This window comes from Neltuma alba, unplaced genomic scaffold (genome assembly GCF_004799145.2).
Source record: "Neltuma alba isolate B1F8T4 unplaced genomic scaffold, ASM479914v2 tig00011679_pilon, whole genome shotgun sequence".
NCBI lineage: Eukaryota > Viridiplantae > Streptophyta > Magnoliopsida > Fabales > Fabaceae > Neltuma > Neltuma alba.
In genome coordinates, this window is record NW_021636318.1 from 177,726 (window position 1) to 202,030 (window position 24,305).

At 36.4% G+C, this 24,305-nt stretch overlaps 2 protein-coding genes across 4 annotated transcripts; both read left to right on the forward strand.

Annotated features, from left to right (window-relative positions):
- The first annotated feature begins 2,550 nt into the window (after positions 1-2,550).
- LOC114716555 (probable pectin methyltransferase QUA2) lies at positions 2,551-9,701 on the forward strand. 3 transcript variants are annotated; one of them, XM_028901574.1, is made up of 9 exons: positions 2,551-2,623; positions 4,048-4,903; positions 4,993-5,125; positions 5,696-5,936; positions 6,838-7,051; positions 7,233-7,408; positions 7,538-7,841; positions 8,474-8,612; positions 9,153-9,701. In XM_028901574.1, exons 2-9 carry the CDS (start codon positions 4,203-4,205, stop codon positions 9,309-9,311), a joined length of 2,067 nt encoding a protein of 688 aa, XP_028757407.1. In that variant the 5' UTR covers positions 2,551-2,623; positions 4,048-4,202; the 3' UTR covers positions 9,312-9,701. The 3 variants fall into 3 exon arrangements, with proteins under 3 accessions (XP_028757407.1, XP_028757405.1, XP_028757406.1); XM_028901572.1 differs by lacking the exon at positions 2,551-2,623 and adding an exon at positions 3,078-3,419; XM_028901573.1 differs by lacking the exon at positions 2,551-2,623 and adding an exon at positions 3,078-3,351.
- Positions 9,702-14,000: 4,299 nt separating this feature from the next.
- LOC114716552 (uncharacterized) lies at positions 14,001-18,833 on the forward strand. The gene is made up of 3 exons (XM_028901568.1): positions 14,001-15,180; positions 16,806-16,947; positions 17,038-18,833. The coding sequence occupies exons 1-3, from the start codon at positions 14,075-14,077 to the stop codon at positions 18,487-18,489; spliced, it is 2,700 nt and encodes an 899-aa protein (XP_028757401.1). The 5' UTR covers positions 14,001-14,074; the 3' UTR covers positions 18,490-18,833.
- The last annotated feature ends 5,472 nt before the right edge of the window (positions 18,834-24,305 follow it).

Here is a 24,305-nt window from a genome sequence, read left to right on the forward strand (position 1 = left end):
ACGCCGCTCTATTTTTTCCATGTATTTATCAATTCATTAGATTTTATATTAACAACCAATAATTAATTATTTCACTAATTTTTGGGCTGATAATATTATTGGTCCTTATGATTTTATTCAAATTTTGATTTCCGTTCTATAGTTTTAAATTGTGATTTTTAGTTTTTATAATTAAAGACGAAAATTAAAACTGTTAAAAATGACCCCATAGCCTGCATTTTTAATTAATTTTACTTTTTGTTTGTTATAATTAATGGTATTAACTCAGATGAAACTCTTATGAAATTATAGGATTGAAAATTAAGAATTGACTAAAACTAAAATTAGATAAACCTGAAAGCACAAACAATAATGTCTATCTTCACTCGGGAGCTGAAGACTTTGCGTATTGAAGGGGTAACCAAGAATGGCGTCAAGTGGCTCAAAACTGTTGGAAGAGCATCAGGCATAAGGGAGCCCGTGACCCTTTCGCACGCTCCCCAAGTCCATCAGCACTCGACAATCAGTGCAGTCACCCGAACGCAGACCTTCAGAACTCAGAAACAAACAAACAAGCGGAAACACAAGTCCACCGATGGATTTCGTCCCCTTCCACCCCACTCCCCCGCTTCTCATCCCCTCTCTTTGCATTTTTAATATTACATCCTAAGTTAAATGTAAGACTTACTTTATAAATAGAAATTTTATTATAAAATATATCTTGTATTTAAGAATATACCTAGATTCTACTAGACGCGGTATTCTGTATCCTTATAAATTATTTATCGATTGAAATTGAAAAAATATATTTTCATTTCCTGCACTCGAAAATAGACTCGCCTCTCTCACATCACATGGGACGCTTCTCCGTACGCATCCCGTAATTTTTTTATAACGCATTTTGCTGCTATTTTCATTTCCTATTCTGAAAAAAAATACTCTTTCCATTTTTAATATATAAGTCATATAATTAATTTATAAAAAGTAAAAAAATTAGTTAACTTAATGATCTTTTTTAAAAAAATGTGCGTTGATTTTTTTAATCATTATGTGTACTTGAACTCGACGATTTGCTCGATAAAAATGTTTTATAAATAATATAAATTTAAGAAACAAATAAATTTAGATCTTATGTTTCATATCAGAATAAACCCTCTAATCAACAACAGTATGTAAGATAAGATAGAGTGATTCAAAAAAATATGTGCTCTTATTTTAATTTTTTGTTTGTTATTTGAACTACTTGATAAAAATCCTCTTAATATATCCATTTAATGGAGGTTGTAGGAAAAAATTATAAATTTGAGAAATCAAATATGTTTTGATCTCGTAGTATATAAAATTAAAACAAACCTTATGATCAGCACTTATATTTAAAATCAGATAGAATGATTTGTATTTATATGTTATTAGTTGCCTACATCAAACATTTTTTAGTTAAGATCAGAATCTTATCCTTTCCCACCTTTCTTATCCCTTTTTGACCTATACTATAACGAACCTGCCATTATGTTGATTGAGCCGAGATTATGGTCTCAGAAAGTCGCAGCGTTACTGTGCTTGCATGACCCACCTACCACCACTAGAACGCAGTGGCGGAGCATATCATGGTGTCCTTCACCCCAATACAAAACAAATTTGGCAGCCACCAATTTCGACCCAGCACGCTGCTCATTTACCCACACCGTACAAATACTTCATTTTTACAATTCACATTTTAAAATTTCCAACATATTTTATATTGTGACGTCAAAATTTGAATATGAAAAAAAAAGATTTAGTTAGACTCTGTACCAAGTTCTAAACGGGGCGTGGGAACATAACATGTAAATGCAAGCCATGACGAGTACTCAATTTTTCTTTTTTTTGTTCTGCTTGGACCAGGATACATGTTATTATTTTATTTGGGAGGAGAATCTTAGACAATAAAAAGGAAAAATAGAAGATTAGCAGGTTGTGAGTTGTCTTTTTGCACTCAACATTTTACTTTACACTGTAGAACTTAGCCAGGCCTCAGCTCGCACTATGATTACACATTACTGGTTACAGTGATCGACAATTACGCTTTGAAAATCTGTCTGGCTCGTTTAATATAAATATAATGAACCTTAATGTCCTCCCAACCCAAAAGATAAATCGATTTCACCGACAACCATATCGTCCAAGTTACGCAAATAGTCCAAGCGCACTTGGAATTTTCTTTTATTTCGGCCACGTTCCCCCGTGTTGGTGAATTTTCCCCCGCTCGCACAAAAATGGGTTGCTTCCTAACGCACTAGGTTGTGAGTCTCTGCCAAAACGGCAAAAAGTTTGGCGCCATATTAACCGAGCCGAGCCGGGACCTCAGGCAAGCGTCGAGGTGCTCGTATTTATGGATGGTGGCCATTAAAATTAGCTGTGGCTCAGCGTCCGCCACTTCCGGCTCAAGTCAAATATCATGTCTATGAACAATATATTATATATGTGTGTATATATACAAGCCAGGGGAGTTGCATAGTTTTATTTTTTCAGATCTGCCATTTCTGCTTGTTTCTTTACCAAGAAAGATTCTCCACACTCCATGAGGTGCGATGAAGAAATGGGTCGGGTGGCATTTTGTGCGGAAATGTCAAACGGAAGGTGCACATGATTGATCATTATCAAGGTAACTAGTGACTTTTATGGGAATTTCTCTTCGTCTGCCCATTTCTTATGCTGAGCAGATAAATCAGGGAGTTCAAATAATGAACACTTCAACCTGGATCTACTGTGGGCCTGTTTGGATGTCTTTGAAAATTATTTATAAATATGTTTTATGTAAGTAGAAACAAAACTTTTCTCATATAAATTATGATTAAAAAATTAGGTATAAGCTACTCTAGCAGATCTTAATTATTTATGACTATTTTCACGGTATGGTTACCCGAGTCGAGTGACTACACTTAATTTATGAATTCTCATGTTATAATACTGTCTTGCGAGATCTTAATCATCAATTGTAAGAACGTAACCCCTATGCTCGATTACTATACATTATAAGATTGAAAAAAAAAAAAAAACTAATTTCAGGTTTTTACTTTTACGAACCGAGTTCTCTCTCTCTCTGTTTTTTTCCCATTATTATTATGATCATGCTACTCTCTATTTGGGCGCTCGGGGCAGCGACGTGATCGGATCAGTACAAATTCTCCGTGTGCTCATGCTTCTGTGAGTGCATCTCTCACTCTCTCACGAGCATTAAGCATAGCATTTGACGAAAGTGAGAGTAGCGAGAGGAACAGGCTGATCGAGAGAGGAGAGCTGGTCGCGAGAGAAGAGACTGAGCTTAGGAAGGCTGACGAGTTCTTTTAATTCTTATTGCGTCGCAGTAAACAACCAACCCATGAGTTCACGGTGATTTTTCGGTTTTAGTTGTTGTTTTTCTTCGCTCTTCTCTCCCAGCTCCGTCTTTTATAAAGGAGGTAGTCTTCGCTCTTGTAACTGCCCACTCGTTGTTTTGCTTTCCGCTCACTGGTTTTCATCTGGGTTGTGAGTTAGCCTTAGCATTGTGATCTAATCAAGTATCTTTTTGTGCCTTCTGGGTTTCGATCGGATTTTGGTATGAAACGCCCGGTGAACGTGATTTTTTCTCCGAAAATGCACTCCCGATTTATTATTACTTAGGCCACCTTCTTGCGATTTGATTGCTCTGTTACCCACTGATTACCTGCTTTTCTTCAACTTTTACTTATTCGACTCTTACTTCTCCTCCCTACTACCTTCTTTTTGGGCTTTACGTTTGCAATTCCCAGTCACCAGTGAAGTTTTAGCCCCTGTGCATATATACCCGTTTCAAAATTGGGTCTCTGATGAATCTGATGCGGTGACAATTAAGGGTCTACCTTTATGCTACTCGCTTGTTGTTGCTGTTCTGAGTGAATAGTCAGTTGGCTGACTATGAATTTGTTTATTTAAGTTGCTTCCAGCCACTTCTTCGCACTTAAAATATCTTAAGAATCGAACTTGTTCTTAATGAAGGTCATTTAGAATTTAGATTCATATGGTGCATTTTTTGGTGCAAAGATTCACATGGTGTATTTGTTTTAACAGATTTTCAAATGCAGAACTGAAGCCTGAGTTCTTCCGATGAAATTTCCTCCCCAGCTTCTTTGATGTCAGAAAAACACTTCAATATTGGATTCTTGGTGTTATAATAGATTACTCGTGGCTATCCTGTTACTTCGTGCACCCTTCCAGTTCCGAAAATGTCCAGGCCCCTCCATCGAGGTGCATCTCGGATCGCTGAGGACAATCATGATTCGTTGGACTCTCAATCCAAAAATAAAACAGAAAAAGATGATTTGGATAGAAGGGGTTCTTCAGATCACAGCCCTTTGGGTTTGAAATTTCCTCTGCGGTTGCTTTTTACTGAAAATTCTCACTCTAAATACGGTATCACTGAGAATGGTTTTACATCTGATCCCTTCCTTGTTGGCACTCCCCGAAATCGCCATAAATTGGCGGTGCTTTTATTGAAAATGAGTTTAGTTTTTATAGTCATACTCGCTCTTACTGGGTCTTTTTGGTCCATCTCAATTTCTACCTCATCAAGAGGTCACATTTACCATGGTTATAGAAGACTCCAAGAGAAACTAGTATCTGACCTGTTGGATGTTGGAGAGTTTTCCCGTGGTCCATCAAAGATGAAAGAATTAGAATTCTGTTCTCAGGAGTTTGAAAACTATGTTCCTTGCTATAATGTTTCTGAGAATCAAGCTTTGGGTTATTCTGACAACAATGAGTTTGACCGGCAATGTGGCCATGAGCTCAGACAAAGTTGTTTAGTTCTCCCGCCAGCAAATTACAAACTTCCACTTAGGTGGCCTACTGGAAGAGATGTTATATGGATTGCCAATGTTAAGATCACAGCACAGGAGGTTCTTTCTTCAGGGAGCTTAACCAAGAGGTAAGCAGGCAGCTGAATATGTCTCACCTACCTGCTGCCTTTTCAATATCTTTTCATTCTAACACATCCATTTTACCATATGACTACAGGATGATGATGCTGGATGAGGAGCAAATTTCCTTTCGTTCAGCCTCTCTTATGTTTGATGGTGTTGAAGACTACTCGCATCAAATTGCAGAAATGATTGGACTTAGAAATGAATCAAACTTCATACAAGCTGGGGTATGTAAATGCTTAATCTTTATTTAATATTTTTATATTTCACTTTGTTGATGATAATTTTATGGTCAGCATATTTATTTCTGCTTAGTTGTATTCGATGGAGAGAGGTGTATGCATTGGCTTTAAACTTGCTTGATCACGCACGTGCGCACACATAACATTCGCATCGTCCTTTCAGCAAACTATTGATGGACACATTGAATCGTTCCTAGGATGTGGCTTTTTTTCGAAGAGCTTGTTTAAACACCATGTCTATATTGAAAAGATGTCATAAAATTACATGAATGATGGCGCTATTGGATTTTTTTTTTTTTTTGGTAACATTTTTGGAATAGTTTGAATCCGTTGATCTATTGTACATGGGCGCTCAATATTGTTGTCCATACAACATCTACTCATTCATCAATTATATGCTTAATTTTTACCTTTGCCTTGCATCAAGATGGATTTCTAATATATTCTCTGGTAGAACAAAATGGTATTGAATCTGAAGAGAGTCCTTATTTGACTGTATTGTTCCTTGATTCTACTGTAATTTGATTGATCATCTTTTCATCCTAAAATTTACAGGTTAGAACCATACTGGACATAGGATGTGGATATGGTAGTTTTGGAGCCCATCTCTATCAAAGTCAACTCCTAACGATGTGCATTGCAAACTATGAGCCCTCAGGCAGCCAAATTCAGCTTACACTTGAGAGAGGTCTCCCCGCTATGATTGCTTCTTTCACTTCAAAACAGTTGCCATATCCATCACTTTCCTTCGACATGTTGCATTGTGCAAGATGTGGCATTGATTGGGACCAGAAAGGTAGTATCATCTTCTGCTCTATTCAGCAAAATCTTGTCTTTACTATTGTCCTTGCAAACGTGCTACACAAATAGACTCGTTATAGGAGAAATGAGATTCATGAACAAAGAAACAAATTTGTAATTATTGTATACACCCTTTCATATGTTGGACTTGTGGGGTTTGGCTTAAGCATTGTTTTCCCTGTTCAGTCCAAACCTTCAACAGTTGACCCTGTTATGGAATGATTTTACAATATTGAAAATTCTTCGATACCTTTCCCACTGTGATCATTATGGATCTTCGAACCATCTATATCACTTGCAATGATTTTTCTTTTCTTTTTTTTTTTTTAAAGAAAAAAAATCCACAAAGCTTATTTACAGTCAAACTATGCATTTGTTGTCTGTTTCTGACATGTAAATATAATTTTGGAAAGCATAAGAAAATTTGTCATGTCTTATTTGTGTTAATCTTCTCTATGTAGCCTTTGTATGTTAAGTAGCTTAGGCTTTTGCTTTAGTTGGCAAGCTGAATATTGCTCTTGTTATCATTAATCTTCATCTCTTTCACCCTTTCTCTGGGGGTCCTGGGTAGCCAAGCTTTCATTATGAAGAAATTGCTTGTAGTGACTGCATTAAGGCTTCCTGTTTATTTTGAAGATATCTTGTGGCCAACTGGAGCTGTACATTATGTCCGGCTACAGTTGCTAACATACTATAAGCAAACAAACTGGAGTTAATTGTTCATCTGACTTGAATACCCATCGTGTTATGATCTCTTTTAGTAATTCTGTAAACAGTAAACTTAGCACCCGACAAAATATTTCTGAGCTTTAGAACCGCCAATTGGATGTATCTTATTATTTTTTCTCATGTTTGACTTTTGTTGGTTAACCATACATTCATTATACATGGTATAGATGGCATTCTTTTGGTTGAAGCCGATAGACTTTTAAAACCAGGCGGCTACTTTGTCTGGACTTCGCCACTTACAAATGCTCGTAACAAAGAGAATCAGAAACGGTGGATATTTATCCATGATTTTACTGAAAATCTTTGCTGGGAAATGCTGTCGCAGCAGGATGAAACAGTTGTGTGGAAGAAAACTAGTAATCGAGATTGCTATAATTCAAGGTAGAGCTTCTGGGGGCATATGTTATGAAAATGTGCTTCCCCTCCCCCGGCAAGGGGGGAAAAAAAACCTGCAAATCAGATTTCTTTTGAATTGCGTCTAGACTACATAGAAACTTTTTTTTGCTGCATGGTAAATTAGAAGTACCTCTGACTTTTAGCATTACCTGTTTTTCATAATCAGAAAGCCTGGTTCTGGGCCCTCTCTGTGTATGAAAAGTCATGATGTGGAGTCCCCATATTATCGGGAACTGCAAAACTGCATAGGAGGAACCCACAGCCGCCGCTGGATTTCTATTGAAGAGAGGGGAACTTGGCCTTCTCGGGCTAACTTGAACAAGAAGGAACTCAGCATCCATGGTAATTGTTAGATTCTTAAAACAATTTTTTGTAAATCTCTTAATGAAAGTAATTGCACTGTCATGGCTTACCTAATGAAACTCTGTACCCAATAGGTTATCTTAATTTGTCCAAATTTACATTTGTCAGGGTTGCAATCTGAAGAATTTCTTGAGGACTCTGAAAGCTGGAGAACTGCAGTCCAGAATTATTGGTCTCTTCTGTCGCCTCTAATATTCTCTGATCATCCAAAGAGGCCTGGTGAAGAGGATCCTCCACCTCCTTACAACATGCTCAGAAATGTGCTTGACATGAATGCTCATTTTGGTGGTTTCAATTCTGCATTGTTACGAGCTAGAAAGTCTGTGTGGGTAATGAATGTTGTTCCAACCAGCGGACCAAACTACCTTCCATTGATCCTGGACAGGGGATTTGTCGGTGTTTTGCATGATTGGTATTTATCCTTTCTCTTGTTCTTATCTGGCCGTGTCACAATTCTTTGTTTCCGTCAGTTATATCCGCTTGGTCAAATATAAAATCCAAACCCATGTGCTATGTTCTTTTTCCTGGTCATGATTCCACCAAAGTGCATAAAATTATTGGTTTTTTCCAATTTAATTTTGTAAAACCTTAATATTGAAGCCTTGATCTTGGTTTCTTTATAGATTTAAGCTTCAGCGTAGATAAATTCAATTTGGATCTCTTGCTTGAAACCGATTGGGGTCCCTTTGTTATCTGCAGGGCCTCAAACTTTGTTGCTTTCTTCCAAGTTTGACCCTTTAATTTCATTGAGAAACTTGGATGATCCAAATTCACGTTGTAATGTCAATGTAGTTTTGTCAGACAAAAGTGAATTAAGAAAGAGTATTGAAAAAAAAGGCTATATTGCTCAGTAGAGTGCTGTACAGCGAAAACTAAAGGTTTTCCTAATGCATTCATTTTACAGTAAGAGCTATGAGTTACATTATAGAAAATCTTAAGGTTTGTTATTACTGTTATACTTGAGTCTTTATGAGCTAGTCATGACAATTTTTGTTACGTCTTTCAACATGTTGTCATACAATAACGATCTTTCATGGTATCTAGGTGTGAGGCCTTTCCAACGTACCCTAGAACCTTTGACTTGGTGCATGCAGCAGGTCTTCTTTCCCAAAGAACTGCTCAGCAGCATAGATGCACGATGCTTGACCTCTTCATTGAGATTGATAGATTACTTCGTCCGGAGGTATGTAAGCTAAATACTTCAACATTTCTTTGCGTACATGGCCCATCTCTTCGCTTGCATTTTTATTCGCTTTGTTTCATGGAATAACTGATTGTAACTGACGTTGGGGCGACAGTCTTTTTCTTACTTCTGCCTGACATGAGGCAATTTTTTGCCCTTTTTGAACTGGGCCCCCTTAAGTTAGAACTTGAGAGGAATCATCTGGATTCCATTTGGCTCAGGAACATGATTGAATTGCAGCATCATTTGATCATTAACCCCCCTTCACCGAGAGTTGTGCTAATCATCTAGTCAAATTATATTGTAGATTGTATTTCTTATTGAAACTGAACCCAGAGTGAAGCAGTTCATCAACAAGGTCTCAAAAATGTGTTATGTGCACTTGACAGCAGCCGACACTGCCATGTGGCTGCTGGGTCTGACCCAAATCGTCGAGTGTCAACATTGAGAGACAGAGAAATCTAAACGCATCAGTAAATTGGTTCTTCTATGTTAGTTTGGAGGATTTTTAATATGTAAGAATTTTATTGATGTTTGCAGGGTTGGATTATAATCCGCGACACAGTTCCGTCAATAGAAACAGCAAGAGCTCTAACAGCACGGCTGAAGTGGGATGCGCGAGTCATAGAGATTGAAAGTGACAGCGATCAGAGACTCCTGATCTGCCAGAAACCGTTCTTTAAGAGACAGGCAAACTAAGCAATTGAAGAGAGGACCTGAAGTTTTAGAGACCATACTATTCATTTTCATTATCTAGATGTTCATTTACTTACAGCTCCATAGAAAGTGGGGATTGAATTTTTTTTTTTTTGGGAACCGAAGAAAGCCGGGGGAAAAAAAAAACAATAGAGGAAACAGTGGATCGTGATGAATGATACAAATCAAATCCTATGCAGTCCTAAGGTTTGCATAGGACCCTGTAATTACTAAAGGAGGTGCAGAGCGGGCGAGGAAGTATACTGGTAGATTTTTTGCTTTCAATGTAATATTATTACAGTTACACAGCCTCATGATTAAGATTGTGAAGGTGATAATAGAATAAATTCTTACTGGTCGCCTCGGTGTATACAATGCACAGCGGTTAATTCATACGCAGATATTTCTGCCCCCATTTTATAGATTATTCTTCCGTCTTCTGTAAAAGCTTGGGAAGTACTCTACTTGATAATTTGTCGATGATCACGTTTGGAACTGAAGCTGATGGCCCCGTAAAAACCTCGCCGGGCATGATGTGGTTGGATAATTTGAAATTCAAGCAAGCAATATAAATTTGTCGATGTATTTTATTTTTCATTTCTTTTGAATTGTTGCATTTATCAGCGCGTAAAGGAATAAATTCGAAATGTAAGTTTAAGATAAATTAGATTAAGATTAATTATTTTAGAGGATTATTACTATGTCCAGTTGGGTATGTAATTTTGAAGGAGGTAATTTCTAAATTATCTTCTAGTGGTAACTAAGTTTGGCTGAGAAGAATTCTCAAAATTGAGACCTATAAATAAGAGGCTGGGAAGTGCTCCAGATAGTACTGGAGATACGCGAAATGTCGCGTAGAATGACAGAGAGAGTGAGGGTTGCTATGGTGATCTCAGTCCAGAGTCTGCTTCTGCGATCGAAGCGTACCCATGTATTCAACATATTCAAAGGGGGAAAAAGGAAGAAGGTTTAAATATTACATCTCTACTCAGATTTCATCAATCCCTGTTCCGTGAACTATTTAGTTCATTTGTTTTACAGGTTACTAGTTTGGCATTTTAATCCAAAGCTTGTGTGGAATTTAGTCTAAATAATCAAAGCCTTCAGAATCAGCTTTTAGAGAGTTCAAAACTTCAAAGTATGAACATTTTAGTTTGATAAATACCGTCCAAAGTTTTATCTAACTTGAACTCGATCTATGATGCAACTTAAGAATTCCGCGGAAGACAGAAGGTCTTTCAATTGACTAGTTATTACACAATGATGTGATATTTCAGAGTGAGACACATGAAGAAGTGTGTAAAGTGTCTGCACATCACAGCATTTATAGGGCGAGTGATGTTAAAGTCGGGGAAATATCAAGGTAAACCAAGCTTAACAAGACCGACCATAGCTCGGAAGACTGTATAGTTGGGAAATTCTCAGATAACACTGTCTTGAAACTTGGCAGGCATGATCCCAGCCAAATGATACTAGGTATACAACCAAACTTTGAAGATAATGCATAGCTCCCAGAAAACATGACAGGCTACCCATATCTGATTTCCTGAGGCCCTAAACATGGTTAAGAGCTGAGTAACTGAGAGAAACATCCATGTTTTGCACTCTCAAGTCTTTGCTAATGACTCGGAATCTCTCTACTTTGTTTATCTGTACAATGAGTTTAGAATTTGCTCACTCAATATAGAAAAAATTTATATTTCATTTGATCCTAAATATAAAAACTAGTTAAAGAGTTTATTTTATCTTAAATGTAGGATCTCAGTCTTCTTCATCGCCCATATTTATCATTTAAATCATAATTCCATATATACTTTGACTCTTGTTTATTTGTTTTCGATGCCACTCTTGAAAGCAATGCTGATGATGCACCGCAGTAAGAGAAATGGTTTTTGAATTCCCACTCCCAGAATAAATGTTGGCGGCATATGCTGTATCAGTATACTCAATGCGTCAAGCTCTGTGGAATATGCTGAATGAGAATGATAGAAGATGCAATTTCTACTTTGTGGGGGCAAGTGAAGGTTCTTCATTGTCATTTTCCATTGTACTAAGTAGTTAATGACTTGATGCATGATGTGTTTGGGGGAAAAAGGGGGAATGACAGTTATGTCCAAAAGAATAATTTCATAGTAGCCCAGTATTTAAATAATTATTTGCAACTCACCCTATTTATGACTTTATATAGCGTAATTTACAATTATTCCCCCACAATTGGTAACTTTGATATTGTTTCTAAATTTAACTGTCATTAAATAGATATTTGAAATCTAAAAATATTTTTGAAAAAAGTGCCAAATTTAAGGTTTTTTTAATTGCAAATTTAACTTACGAATCACGTAAGTTAACTTACAAATATAAACGTTTGACTTATAATTACATAAATTGTTGAGTGTTACTTGTAAATATGCAACTTGATTTATAAACATGAATTTTCCGAAACATTTTTGTATTTACATTTTTTAATCAGGACTTATGGATAATTTTTCTTATGTAAAACAAATAAAAGTCACTTCTTCATTCCCCATTAGGGTTAGAAATAGGCTAGGCTTTAGTTAAATAGGCCTAGGCCCACATCAGAGATCTAAAGTCTGAGCCTGCATGTAGGTTTTTTTTTAAGTTCGAACCTGAGCCTTCAAAAGGCCTGAAAGCTTTTTTAAAAGCCTAGTTAAAATTTAGGTATTTAAATAGGCTTAAAAACACGTGTCTAAATTTATGTGTAACTCTTCAAACCTATTTTAAAGCCTACGTTATGTCTTAAAAGCTTAGGATCTATTCTTACATATAATATAAGATAATAAAAGTCTAGTAAGGAAAAAGAATGTTTAGTGACAACAATTGTTCCAATAAATATGAATAAAAAAAACCAATTATATGTTGACTAAGGAGATATATTTTCTAAAATCAACCAAACCTAACAAGTGGCATGTAATTAAAACTAGATTTTACCTTTTGCTTTTCTGGCAGTATTATAATATTTCATTAAGGCATCTCTAAAACAAACTTATTATAATTATTATGCTTTAGTGAACAACGTAAGTCAGGGAAAAGGGAGTGAGCTAACATAGTCATCTTGAGTGATCAAAGAAAAGAAATGTAAAGGTGAAAGATTGATTGATGAAAGGGTTGTGTTTGTGTGTGAATGATGGGATGTGAGACTTAGGATTATGACTAAGTTAGTAATTTTATAAATAATTTATAAAATTAATCTAGATTATATTATATAATAGTGTAATTTTTTTTTTTAAAAAAGCTAAATAGACCAAGCCTGTAGATTTGTAGGCTAGGTCTTATAAAAATAGGCCTAGCCTATTTATTAAATAGATTAGGTTAGGTTTAAAATAAACCAAACCGTAAACTCCCGATAGAGGCCTAGTCTACTTCCACTCCTATTCCACACTCTCATACTTTGGAGGAGTTGCTTTCAAAGGAGAAGGGGCCATCAATGCCAGGAGGATGGGCCGTGTAAATAAAGTTGGCAAGTGTCTAATGATGTGTATAGATAAAATTCACAAATTGCTAATGATATCTGCCAATAACTGCATTCAAGTTTAGTTTTTTCTTCTTTATTTTCTTTCCACCTTTTATTTTAACCACTCAATGAGAAGCTTTGTTCGAATTCTTTTACACAAAATTAATCACTATAAAATTATGGATCGTGGTTGAGAATGATGTGAAGAGAATCCTTGATATAGCCAATTGAAATCCTTCACATCTTTGTATTGATTTTAGAATGAGCCAGACTCAGCTAAATTCAGGAGCCTTGGGAAAAAACTTGATTAAAAAGCTGCACAGAATTTCAAAGTTGAAAAAAAAGTATAAAAAAAAAAACTGAACCTTTACCCTATCATCTCATAGGAAATACAAATGGCTAATGGTTGTTAAAAGCATACTACATAGATGAATAATAACAAGAGCAAAATAATCTGAACCCTTTTTTTAACCTTAACTACAAAACGTTTCATATATTCCAAAAGCCCTTGCTTTAGTCCTATTTTTCAATTGTTAATAAATAATTTTAATGGACTTCAAAACAATATCTACTAAGTCCAAATTATATTAAAGATAAAAATTATTTTCCAATTTACTCTCATACCAAATCCTTCCTCTCTCATTATCTGCCCATTTAACCTTTAAGAATTTCAACAACAATATTTTTTTTAATTAAAGTAGAAGTTACTTACCCTCCTCGTAAGCCTTTCTAATGCTACCTCCGATCCTTAATTAACATCTTGTCTAATTTTTATTTTAGTCCTAAATATAAAACTCCAATTCACATTGTCTTTAATATTATGCATTTTATTTCAAGATAGTCTTTTTAATAATGGTAGTTCTAATTAACACACTTGATTAGCAAGGATATTTTAAGAAAGACAACACCTATTTATTACAAATAACTGACTTAACTTATCTCCTTAATCTTCTCAAATTAGTCAACTAGCTCTTATAATTAGGATCAGAGGTAGTATCATGTTATTACATTTAAACCTTATCTCTGTTTTTTTTTTTTGGCCACCATTTATATATGAATGAGATATGATCATATTCATATCCTCTATTTTATAAAGATTTATTTTATAGTATTATATATAAAGGGGGGAAAAAAATAAAAGACCGGGGATTGGAGAAATAAAAGACACGGGATTGGCTAATATATATATGTGTATGTATGAACATAACTGTACTGCAACTTGAAGCTGCCCTCTCTTGTTTTCGCCGCTGCCGATCTCTTCAAACTCGCACAGACGGAGGCGAATCGCAATGCCATGGCCGAGGAGGATTCCTCCACCGACCACCACTTCCTCCACGTCGAGTCTCTCCCACTCGTCGACCTCCGCTTCCTCTCCCAATCTGAACTCTACTCCCTCTCCCTTTGCTCCTCTTCCCGCATTCTTCGCCGTCTTGACGACGACGCGATAATCCCCAAAATTGACCGCTCCGTTTTCAACGAATCCGCCGGCAGCCGAAAGCAGACCTTCTCTCGCCTCCGCCTCGCTCCTCGTAACAACCAAATCTCTTCTGTTTCCGCCGTCCCCATTCAAATTGCCCGCCAAAATTCCGAGCCCATCGATGAAGACAGCACCCAAATCATTGGCCTACTTCAACAACTCTTCGGCGTCGAGTCTTATGGTGACGTCAAGCATGGTGATAATAACCTTGTTCCGGTCCAGGTTCAGTTTCAGGACCCTTTACCAGAATCCGCGACCGTTGCCTTTCAGAGTATTCCAATTGACATCGTTGATGTCAGTCAGACCAAGCGGAAGCGTGGGCGGCCGCGGAAGAATGAAAACGCGGGAATACCCTTGGAAGATAAATTAAGAAAGGAGGGCGGTGAGGTGATGACGGTGGCCAATAGCAACGGTGTTCTTGTGGACGGGGTTGCTTCGGTTAATGTGGAGGATCCGTTTGGAGTGGAGTTAAAAAGGAGGACCCAAGGCCTAGAGACCGAGTCCTCGACCGTCGCCTTGCAAAACATTCCAACTGACGTCGTTGCTGGTGGTCAGAGAAAGCGGAAACGTGGGCGGCCGCGGAAGAAGGAGAATGCACGAATCCATATGGAAGAGAAACCAAAAGAGGATTCTGGGGAGGCGATAATAATAGTTAACAACAATGATGTTCTTGTTAACGCAGCTGCTTTGGTGAACGATCCATTTGAGGAGGAGTTGCAGAGGAGGACTCAAGGGTTGCAGACTGAGTCCCAGTTGTTGGAATTCATGGGAAGTTTAGATGGAGAATGGGCAAGCCAAAGGAAGAGAAGGAGGATCGTGCCGGCTGGCTATTTTGGCGACTTTTTGCCCAGAGGATGGAAGATCATGCTTTCTCTCAAGAGAAGAGCAGGTCACGTGTGGATAATCTGTCGCCGTTACATAAGGTTTTCAATTTTCTCTATTTTAATATAATATCTTTTAAGTGAACGCCTTTGCTTTCTCTCTTTTCTGGTTTTGTTTTCCTGATACACAAGTTACAAGAGTTGAAAATTGATACCCTTAGTTTGTACCATTGCATTGAGCTTGCAGTCATGTATAGAGTTGATTATTATGGAACATCGTGTGCCTTGTCGGTCATGTACATGCTTAGCGTCATTTTACTCCTGTTATAGCTCTTGGTGCGTTTCGTTATCTTAATTTGGCTTCATCTATTACTTCTACTATTCATTTGGGTGCACGAAACAGAGCAGAATGGCAAGGACTATGGTAGTCATTGATGAATGGGATCTTTTGGAAATAGTACTGGTGAGCGTTCCGTCGTTTGACTAGCCCGCACTGGGCCTTGACGTTGTTTGGCCCTTTTGAGGGAGAAGGGAAAGATTGTTTCATAAAGGAATATAGGAGCGGTTTTTTTTAATAATTTTTTTTTTTTAAAAAAAAAGAATGGATGTTTAATTAATGTTGAGAAGGGAAGGGATCCCCATATTATGATGTTTAAAATATGAGTATATGTATGAAGAAGAAGGATAAAAAGAGAAGGAAACAGGCAAGAAAATAATTAAGCATGGGTTGAAATTTTTTGCTCTTCTACAATTTATGAGTTGCACTAAACCAACCGTTTCATTTAGAAAGTGAGACTTTGATAGATTTTGAAATGAATGAATTCAAAAATTTTGAAATTTAATGAGACTCGTTACGCTAATTGAAGGCATACAATTTTAGATGGGAATTGGAATAGGAAAAATGATTGGGACCAAGAATAGGAACGGGCTTTCAAAATTATGTTTGGCATGCAAAGGAAAGTGAATGGAATAATTGTAAGAACTTTGTTTGTTCTCTGTGTGTGTTTGTGTGTGTGTGTGTGTGTTTTTTTTTTTTAATGTATGGAAAATAATTATAAAACAGGAAGACTATAACACCCTCATTTTTTTGAGCATCTCTCTCCTCCATCTTAACTTCTTCCTTCCTAGCCTAGACAGCCATCTAGAAACCTCGATTCTTAAAATTAATCATTCATTGCTAGAAACATGATCATTCTAGAATTCATGGTTATGAAATTTTAAAAATAAATCATTCTTCAATTCTTCTTGTCATCACTTTCACCATTCCCTAATCTATACCACGTTTTTTGTGATAAGCTAAGTCTATTGGCAGCTCAGCTAATTGTAGCCTTTGAAGATTCATTTCTCATGGGTATACGCCCCCACCCCCCCCCCAAAAAAAAAGAAGCTCTGGTGAATATTCTCGTAGCAAGTTTCCAAAGGATTCATTTCTCAACTTGGGGAAGTCACGTTTTGATGTCTTATCCTCATTTATGCAGCTGTTCTTCTGTACATCATCAGCCTATTTAAGACTTTTAATTTCTTTAGAATTAGAAAGTTTACAGCTGTTGTCTCTCCTCGGTTCACTACATTCATCTGTTAGTTCAATTCAACTGCTATGGACGGAAGGATTTATCTCTACTGCTGTGTGGCATTTCAGTTTTTGGGATAGAAATATCAGTACTTTATTATTTATTTTGTGGTTATTTTTATGATATTCTTATACATCTTAATTTGGTACCCTTCAGCCCTGATGGGCGACAGTTTGTGTCATGCAAGGAAGTTTCTTCGTACTTGCTTTCTTGTTTTGGACTTCAAGAGATAAGCAATTTAGATTCTAGTCATACCGATGGAAGCCTGCAGTTTCTGGGTAAAATGGCGCCTGAAAATGTAAGTAAATATTTTATGGTATTATATGCTTCTTCATTTGATAATATGAAGATAAACAAAGGAATTATTTATTTATTTTTCATCTTGCAGGGTGTTGGTTTGCTCCCTACGAGTGACATGAAGGCCTTGAATATTTCAAGTAATTTGCTTATCCCTAGCGCATCTGCACCCGTTGATCATGCAAATCAGGCCACCCTATCATCATCAATTGGAAGTGGTGAGAAAAAAAATTCTGATGAGAATGTCAATCAAGATCTGGTTTCAGGTACTAAACCAGGAGGAGATAGTGCAGCTTGTGGCAGAATGTTTACTGGCTTCAACCATCACGGAAGTTTGTTTATTGATGAGCGACCTTTGAAGGCTAATCAGAATGATAAAAATGCAGTTCAGGGATGTTCTCCTGTGGATGGTAAAGTCGGTAATGAAGCTAATGAGAAATTGGATGAGGTTCATGATGTTGCTTCCAGACCTGATGCTCATTTGGACGCCAGAAATTTCTCCAATAATGAGAGTAATGGTAATTGTGAATTCATTGATGAAATAAATGCTGTCAAATGCATGAAAAGTGGAAGTGGTAATTTTGTTAATCAAGATGGAAATACCAGATGCCCTGAAACTATTTCTTGTGGAAATGCGCAACCATTTGTTTTCAAAAGCAGTGGATATGAGCTTCCTGTAAGATTGGTGGAGGATTTTGGGGAGCAGATAGATTTTGGAAGTGGCAAGCTTCCTCCAAATTTTGAAGAGAAAAGACGTGCTGCTGATGGATTGGAAGATGTGAATATTAAACATGGAAATCTATTTGAGAATGACAGGTGGCTCACCAACTCAGGCAACTGTCACTTGGAAACTGAAGATGTTTTGAACAGTTTTAAACTTGCTGGTAGTTCAGAAGGCTTTTCGGCTGCCCATTCCCGTATTGAGCTAAAAGATGTTTCTGTTAATAGCGTGAAAAGGATAGGTGGACTAGATATTGATCCTAATGTCAAGGTGATTAAGGATTTTAATGATGATCATACTCCTCATAATGAGGGTGTTGTGACAAGCTTTGCACTGGAAACGAGTTCCTCGAAGGAGCAAGGTTTTGGTTGCAAAATTGACAGTTTATTTGCCAGAAGCATTGAACAAAATTTAGTTATGCCAGCTGGTGATGAACCCCCTTCTGCTTTTGATAATAATTCAAATATTGCCTTCTCTGGCACCTTAGATACACTTAAAACTGTTGAAGCGGCCTGCAAGAACCCTCCATTAGACCTTGTGTGCTGCAATAATGATGCCGCAGCAGATGCATATAGTACCACAAGCATGATAATGGGAAGGTCTGGTGGCCGTGTATCTAGTCCTTTGAGTAGCAGTATTCAAAATAAATTTGAGGGGCAAGGTCATGATGGAGTGGATAATGCTGATAAATTTTGCTTAACAAAGGTGGCTAAGGGTGACCAAGTTGAAGTATGTGAGAACGATGAGGCATTACTAGCATTTGGCCGCAACCAGATTGAGTCAGGTGTTGATATGACAAGCAGTGGGTGGAAGAATGTTTAAACAAGCGATGGATAGTAGTTTTGCAGAATGAACTGGTTTCCACAATCCTCTGCTTGTATATTCTCAAGTCACTAACAAGGATAGTATCCTGGAAAAGGTAATCTTTCTATCTTAATTTACAGTAAGATTGCCTGGATAACTGCTGGAAATTGTTTGATGCACAAGAGCTGGTGGTTTTCCAGGAATTCTTTTTTTTTTTTTTTTCACGCATCTGTTGGGATTGATTATAAAATCTACGAAGATTGATTTTTTCTTCTTCCACGATTTAGTGATTTTTATCTCAAAATTTGCTGCCACAAAACCTGATAATAAAATGGTTACTATATCATGATCATCATTATTATGATTTGGGGATCAGCCCTGTGGAAGTGCTGCCATTAAATGGGGGAATGATTAATGTTTACAGTAGGCTTTGACCTACAAATCCCGTGGTACTTTCTCCCCTCTAAGGACATGGATGGCTTTGTAGATGATGAAAGTGCATTTAATAAAGAAAGAAAGAAAAAGAAAGCAAATAATCGAATAATGATATTTGGAGAAATGATTTGCAAGTGCTTATGAATATTGTTTAAGCATGCTATTAGTGGTTCGATATTACAATACTGTCATTTTATTTACTTCTTGCATTTCTAATTCTAGTTGGAATGTAAATCGTTTCAGTAAGTAGATGCTCAGGTACTGAGCCAATATTATGAATATGGGGAAAATAGTAATACCTAAGACACGATTCCTGTCGCGATTGTGTGGTCATTGGAGGTAGTTGTAAAATGTTCTTAATAAAGTAGTGCTAGGTTGGAAATCAGGTACTAGGTGGCACTATGCAACTAGTTTGCTTGGAGAGTGAGAAACTTGGGAAATCGGTTTGGTGAGGGGGTTGGACCACGTGAATGACTCATGCAATGATGCTAATAGGAGTCTTGTCTTCATTGTATGGCTGTTGAGCATGTTTGAAATTGCATCAAGTTTCTCTCCTCTTTGCCATTTGTGCACTTTTGCCATCTTTGGTATCAAAGAACGTCTCGTGCACCAGCACTGGTGCTTTCCTCCTACTATGACCAAAAACGCTTGCTCTCAGGACTGCATTTGTGATGTTGAACTCGGTCTTGAAATGAGCCAAGTTGAGATGAATGACCTCGAGCGATTGGGTATTGCACAGGGAGGCTCTTCTAGCTGATATGGCGACGGAACTTGTACAACCAGCGTGACAGCCCATCATGACCTGAATGCTGTAGATTCCAGCACAAACGGAGACTGACCACCGGCTATTTATCTGCAAATTGGTTCGTATACCAGTGACCAATGCAACATCGTTTCCCTACAAAGCTCTTTGGGCTTGAATTTTTGAAATCCGATGGTACTGACTTACGTTACGTTCTTCAGTTCTGAGCAATTCTCTTGTGAGACATCTTATTATCATGTACGTTTAGTGAGTGTCCATCTCGAAGGGAGTGCTCTTCCCAGGTACCAAGTTTTCCCTCCTGAAAGAAATGGGATGTGGCAAAAGGTCATTCGTGATGGCTATTTGAGAAACATGAATGCGTATGCTTTGGCGAGGCGTTAATAGTTGATGCTCTGTCTGAGCAGCAAAATTTGAAGCAAGGAATGGTTACTCAATGGTAGGAAAGGTATGAGCATCTTCTTGTTGGCCTCCAAAAAAAAAAAAAAGTATGAGCAACTCTTATTGGAGATTGAGTTGCCTGAAGAACTGGCCTCGCATTGTTGCCTTGGCAGCTCACGTTTTGATAGAGGATTTTGATAGGAGGTATTTGGGTAACTAAAAAACTACTTTTAAAAAAAAAATTCTGCAAATCGAAACAAATTTTTTTATATATTTATTTTATATATTATAAAATTATTTTTAAAATTATGATTTAGTATTCATTCCGATATTTTTTTAGTATCGTCGGTTTAGTGTATTAGCGAGGTACTAAGAATCATATTAACCATTAAGGCAGTCGAGGCCCTGATCCATAATTCTATAGTCCCATATGATTAAATTGTTCAACCGGTTATTAAATTAGATGCATATGTGCATAAATTATGTTATAAATTTAGTTGAAATTGGAAAAAATAAAAAGCCTAATAAAACAAATTGAATAATCAGTTTCAACTGTTCTGTTATCGATTTTGTGGGTTGTTGTTGGAGAGGTTTGTTGTTGTTTGGGTTTTGAATTGGACATAAACAACATAATTGTATATAACAAAAACATAAAATAAAAAATAATTGCTTTATTTGATTCTAAATATACCTTAAAAATAAAAAATTGTAATTGATAAGCAAATGACAAGTCCCTATATGCAAGTTTTTAATTTTTAGGGTCTTTTTTCCCTGGGAATACAATATTCAAATATATTACAAAAAACTAAACAAATTTACTTAATATTTATAAATTTATAAATTAATTATAGATAACATGCAGGGTTATATCCCAGTCGGGATGGCCTTGAACTCGCAACTTCCATATCATCATCATCATCATTTTGGTGCATTGAACCCTTAAACTGGCTAGACATCGGGTTAAGTTTCTAAATCAGCAGCTCGGCTCAACGTGGGGATTTTCCAGGCTAAACCGACACATCCGGTTTGGACCGGGTTCACAAGTCCGACAGCTTGTGCAGGATGCCTTAGGGGGTGTTTGAATAACTTCAAACCATGATTTGGAGAATAACTTCTGGAAAATAGATTTTGAGAAGAATAGATTTTCTGAAACAGTAATTTTGATAAAGTGAGAGTGTTTTGATAGTTGTTGTCAGAAGTGCTTTTTTATATATTGAAATTACTACAAAGAACATAAATTTAAATGATAATTACATATAACATATATTTCATAATATATGTTTATTTGAAGTAATAAATTTGTTAATAATATATATTTTGACAACATAATAAATAAGACATAAATAATATAAATAATTAATGTGTATATATATAAAATAATTACATATGTTTTTAGAAAAATAATTTATTTTGCCAATAAAAAATATTATTTATTAAAGATTTTAAAATGAAATCTCATAATTTTCAGAGGAATGGGAGAAGGGGCGACGGAATGGGAGAGAAGAAATGGGAGAAGAGGCCTTCGAATGGGAGAAAAGAGACTTTTTCACGGTTGGGAGCTTTTTTACTTCTCTGCTTCAGCGTAAACCAAGGTGTTTGGTAATTTTTTCCCAAACCATGGTTTGGAAAAAAAAAGCCAAACACCCCTTAGTGAGATTTTGAAATTTGTAGAATGACATTGTAGGTTGACCGTTTTAGTATGGCGATTTTCCAGATTTTAAATGTCGAAAACTTTCACAACTCACTGAAAGGAGTGTAAAAATAAAGTTGAAGCTTCAATACAGTGATCCTTGACCCTGTCACTATGGCCAGGAAGTAGATCTTGACTATGGAGAGCGAAGGGAAGATAAACATGAGCTGATCGAGTAAAAAGTGAGGATGGAAGAAGTTTCATACGACTAAAAGGCATCAATTATGGATCAGAGATGGGTTGTCTATTTATAGCACACAAACACACATGTCCTGTACTTAAATGTTTAAGGATAATTGCTAACAAAAGTATTATATGGAGATGAGAAGAGACTTGGAGCAAAACATTTTGTCTGAAGCAGATGAGGTATTAGTCAAAAGAGGTGGCGAGCACACATGAAAAAGCACAGGGAAAAACTGATTAATAATGTCCAAAGGCGCAAACCAACTCATAAAGCATAACCGGCAATTTTATATGTCAAAGATCTAAACTCTTCTGATTCTCGGTAGAAATGAACTCGAAGAACGGACAAAACAGGAAATGTAACCAAAGAGGGAAATCCAGAAGAGGAGAAACGCGCAATCTGGATATAGACGAGTCCCTCAGAGAGTTTGGTTAGAGAATGGATGTATGCCTCCAGAACAAAGCCGACAAGAAATCGATCATAAGATCTCAGCCCTTGCAGCCGAAAGGAGAGGCAAATCACTTTCACGCAAAGTCACGCTACCAATGTTATTTGCTCCTGTTTACCCTCAAGAATCACACACCGCCACAAAAACGCACAGAACAAAGCAATCGGCAATCTAAGCTAAAAGAGCATCGTCACCCTGTTGAGAGATAAGAAAAAGGAACGCCGGGCGAGCATATATAGAGGATATGAAACCCTAAAATCGGCCAACATGGACCTCTTCTCTTTTGGTGTGACCATGTTCATAAAACAGGGCCTAAGGAATGGCCCAAAAAATTTCACAAAAAATTGCTTTGTAAGAAGGGAAAATGACACATAAAGAAGTTTGAAAATATAAAATGTCAATTTGAGAAGCTAAGAAAATGTAATGACAGAGAGAAAAGCTCTTTCCAAATTGAAAATTTAAAATTTAGTAAAATGACAAAAATACCCTTTGTTTTTTTTTTAAAAAAAAACCCCAGCCCCTCACTAGTGGTCTACGACCGGCAGCCACTGCCGACGACTAGCAGCCGCCACGGGCACAAGGGCCAGCCACCAGTGTGGTAGCTGTCGGTTAAGCTTTTTTGTCACAATATATATATATATATATATATATATATATATATATGGACATGAGAGAATATGGTTCAAAATGGCACGGGTGGAACTTGATCCTACAATTCCTTGGCCATTTGGGCCCATAAAAAGGAAAATAATCACTGGGCCATTAAAGATTTTTTAATCTTATAATGTAAACAAAAATATAAATTGACTCTTTTACTGTGACTTCAGCCCGTGACAACAATTTATCTGAGGATGACAAGTCTTAATTAAGAAATAACAAGTCTAAATCTGATATTAAGAAAGTAACTGTTCCTGATACATGACAAGAATTAGCATGTACATTAATTAAAAATGACCATAATTTATTTGAAAATGATATGAAAATGACAAGTTTTAAAATTGCGATAATAACAAGAAATAGCAAGTTTAAACTCGATACGATAAACAAAGCAACTTTTCCTGATATATAACAAGAAATAACAGGTATATTCCGAAATAAATTGTGTCATTTTTCACTAAAGACGTGTCATTTTCCAATGAAGATGTGTTATTTTCAAATAAATTATAGTTACTTTTAATTAATGTATATGCTATTTCTTGTTATGTATCAGGAAAAGCCACATTGTTAATTTCAAGTTTAGACTTGTCATTTTCTAGTAAAGATGTGTCATTTTCAAATAAATTATGGTTATTTTTAATTAATATACATGCTGCTTCTTGTGATGTGCCAGGAAAAGTTGTTTTGTTAATATCAAACTTAAACTTGTTATTTTTCAATTAAGACTTGTCATCCTCAAATAAATTGTTGTCACGGGTTTAAGTCATAGTAAAAAAGTCAACTTATATTTTTGTTTCCATTATAAAGTTAAGAAATTTTTGATGACCCAATAGTCATCTTCTTTTTTGTTGGCCCAAATGGCCAAAAGGTTGTGGGATCAAATCTCACTCCCGCCACTTTGAACCATATTCTCCCATGTCCAAATATATATATATATATTGTGATAAAAAAGCTTCACCAGCAGCCACCACACTGGTGCCCGGCGGCGGCTGCCAACTGCGTCCACCGGTGAGGGGCTGAGTTTTTTTTTTAAAAAAAAGACAGAGCATTTTTGTTATTTCACTGAATTTCAAAATTTTAATTTATGAAGGATTTCCCTCTCTGTCATTATATTTTCTTAACTTTCCAAATTGATATTTCACATTTTCAAGCTTCTTTATATGTCATTTTTCCTTGTAAGAAGTCACTACTTTCCCTTTATTTTCATTCAAAAAAAAAGAGGAAATTAAAATCTCTTTTTGGTCTGAACGAAAACACAATAATGTTCTTTTTTTGTTAT

Bases quoted from the DNA above. Each gene is read 5' to 3' on its own strand.
- LOC114716555 (XM_028901574.1), top strand. From the start codon at position 4,203: ATGTCCAGGCCCCTCCATCGAGGTGCATCTCGGATCGCTGAGGACAAT. The intron at 5,126-5,695 runs GTATGTAAATGC...TAAAATTTACAG, and splicing joins CAAACTTCATACAAGCTGGG to GTTAGAACCATACTGGACAT. The intron at 7,052-7,232 runs GTAGAGCTTCTG...TTTCATAATCAG, and splicing joins CGAGATTGCTATAATTCAAG to AAAGCCTGGTTCTGGGCCCT.
- LOC114716552 (XM_028901568.1), top strand. From the start codon at position 14,075: ATGGCCGAGGAGGATTCCTCCACCGACCACCACTTCCTCCACGTCGAG. The intron at 15,181-16,805 runs GTTTTCAATTTT...GGTACCCTTCAG, and splicing joins ATCTGTCGCCGTTACATAAG to CCCTGATGGGCGACAGTTTG. The intron at 16,948-17,037 runs GTAAGTAAATAT...TTCATCTTGCAG, and splicing joins GTAAAATGGCGCCTGAAAAT to GGTGTTGGTTTGCTCCCTAC.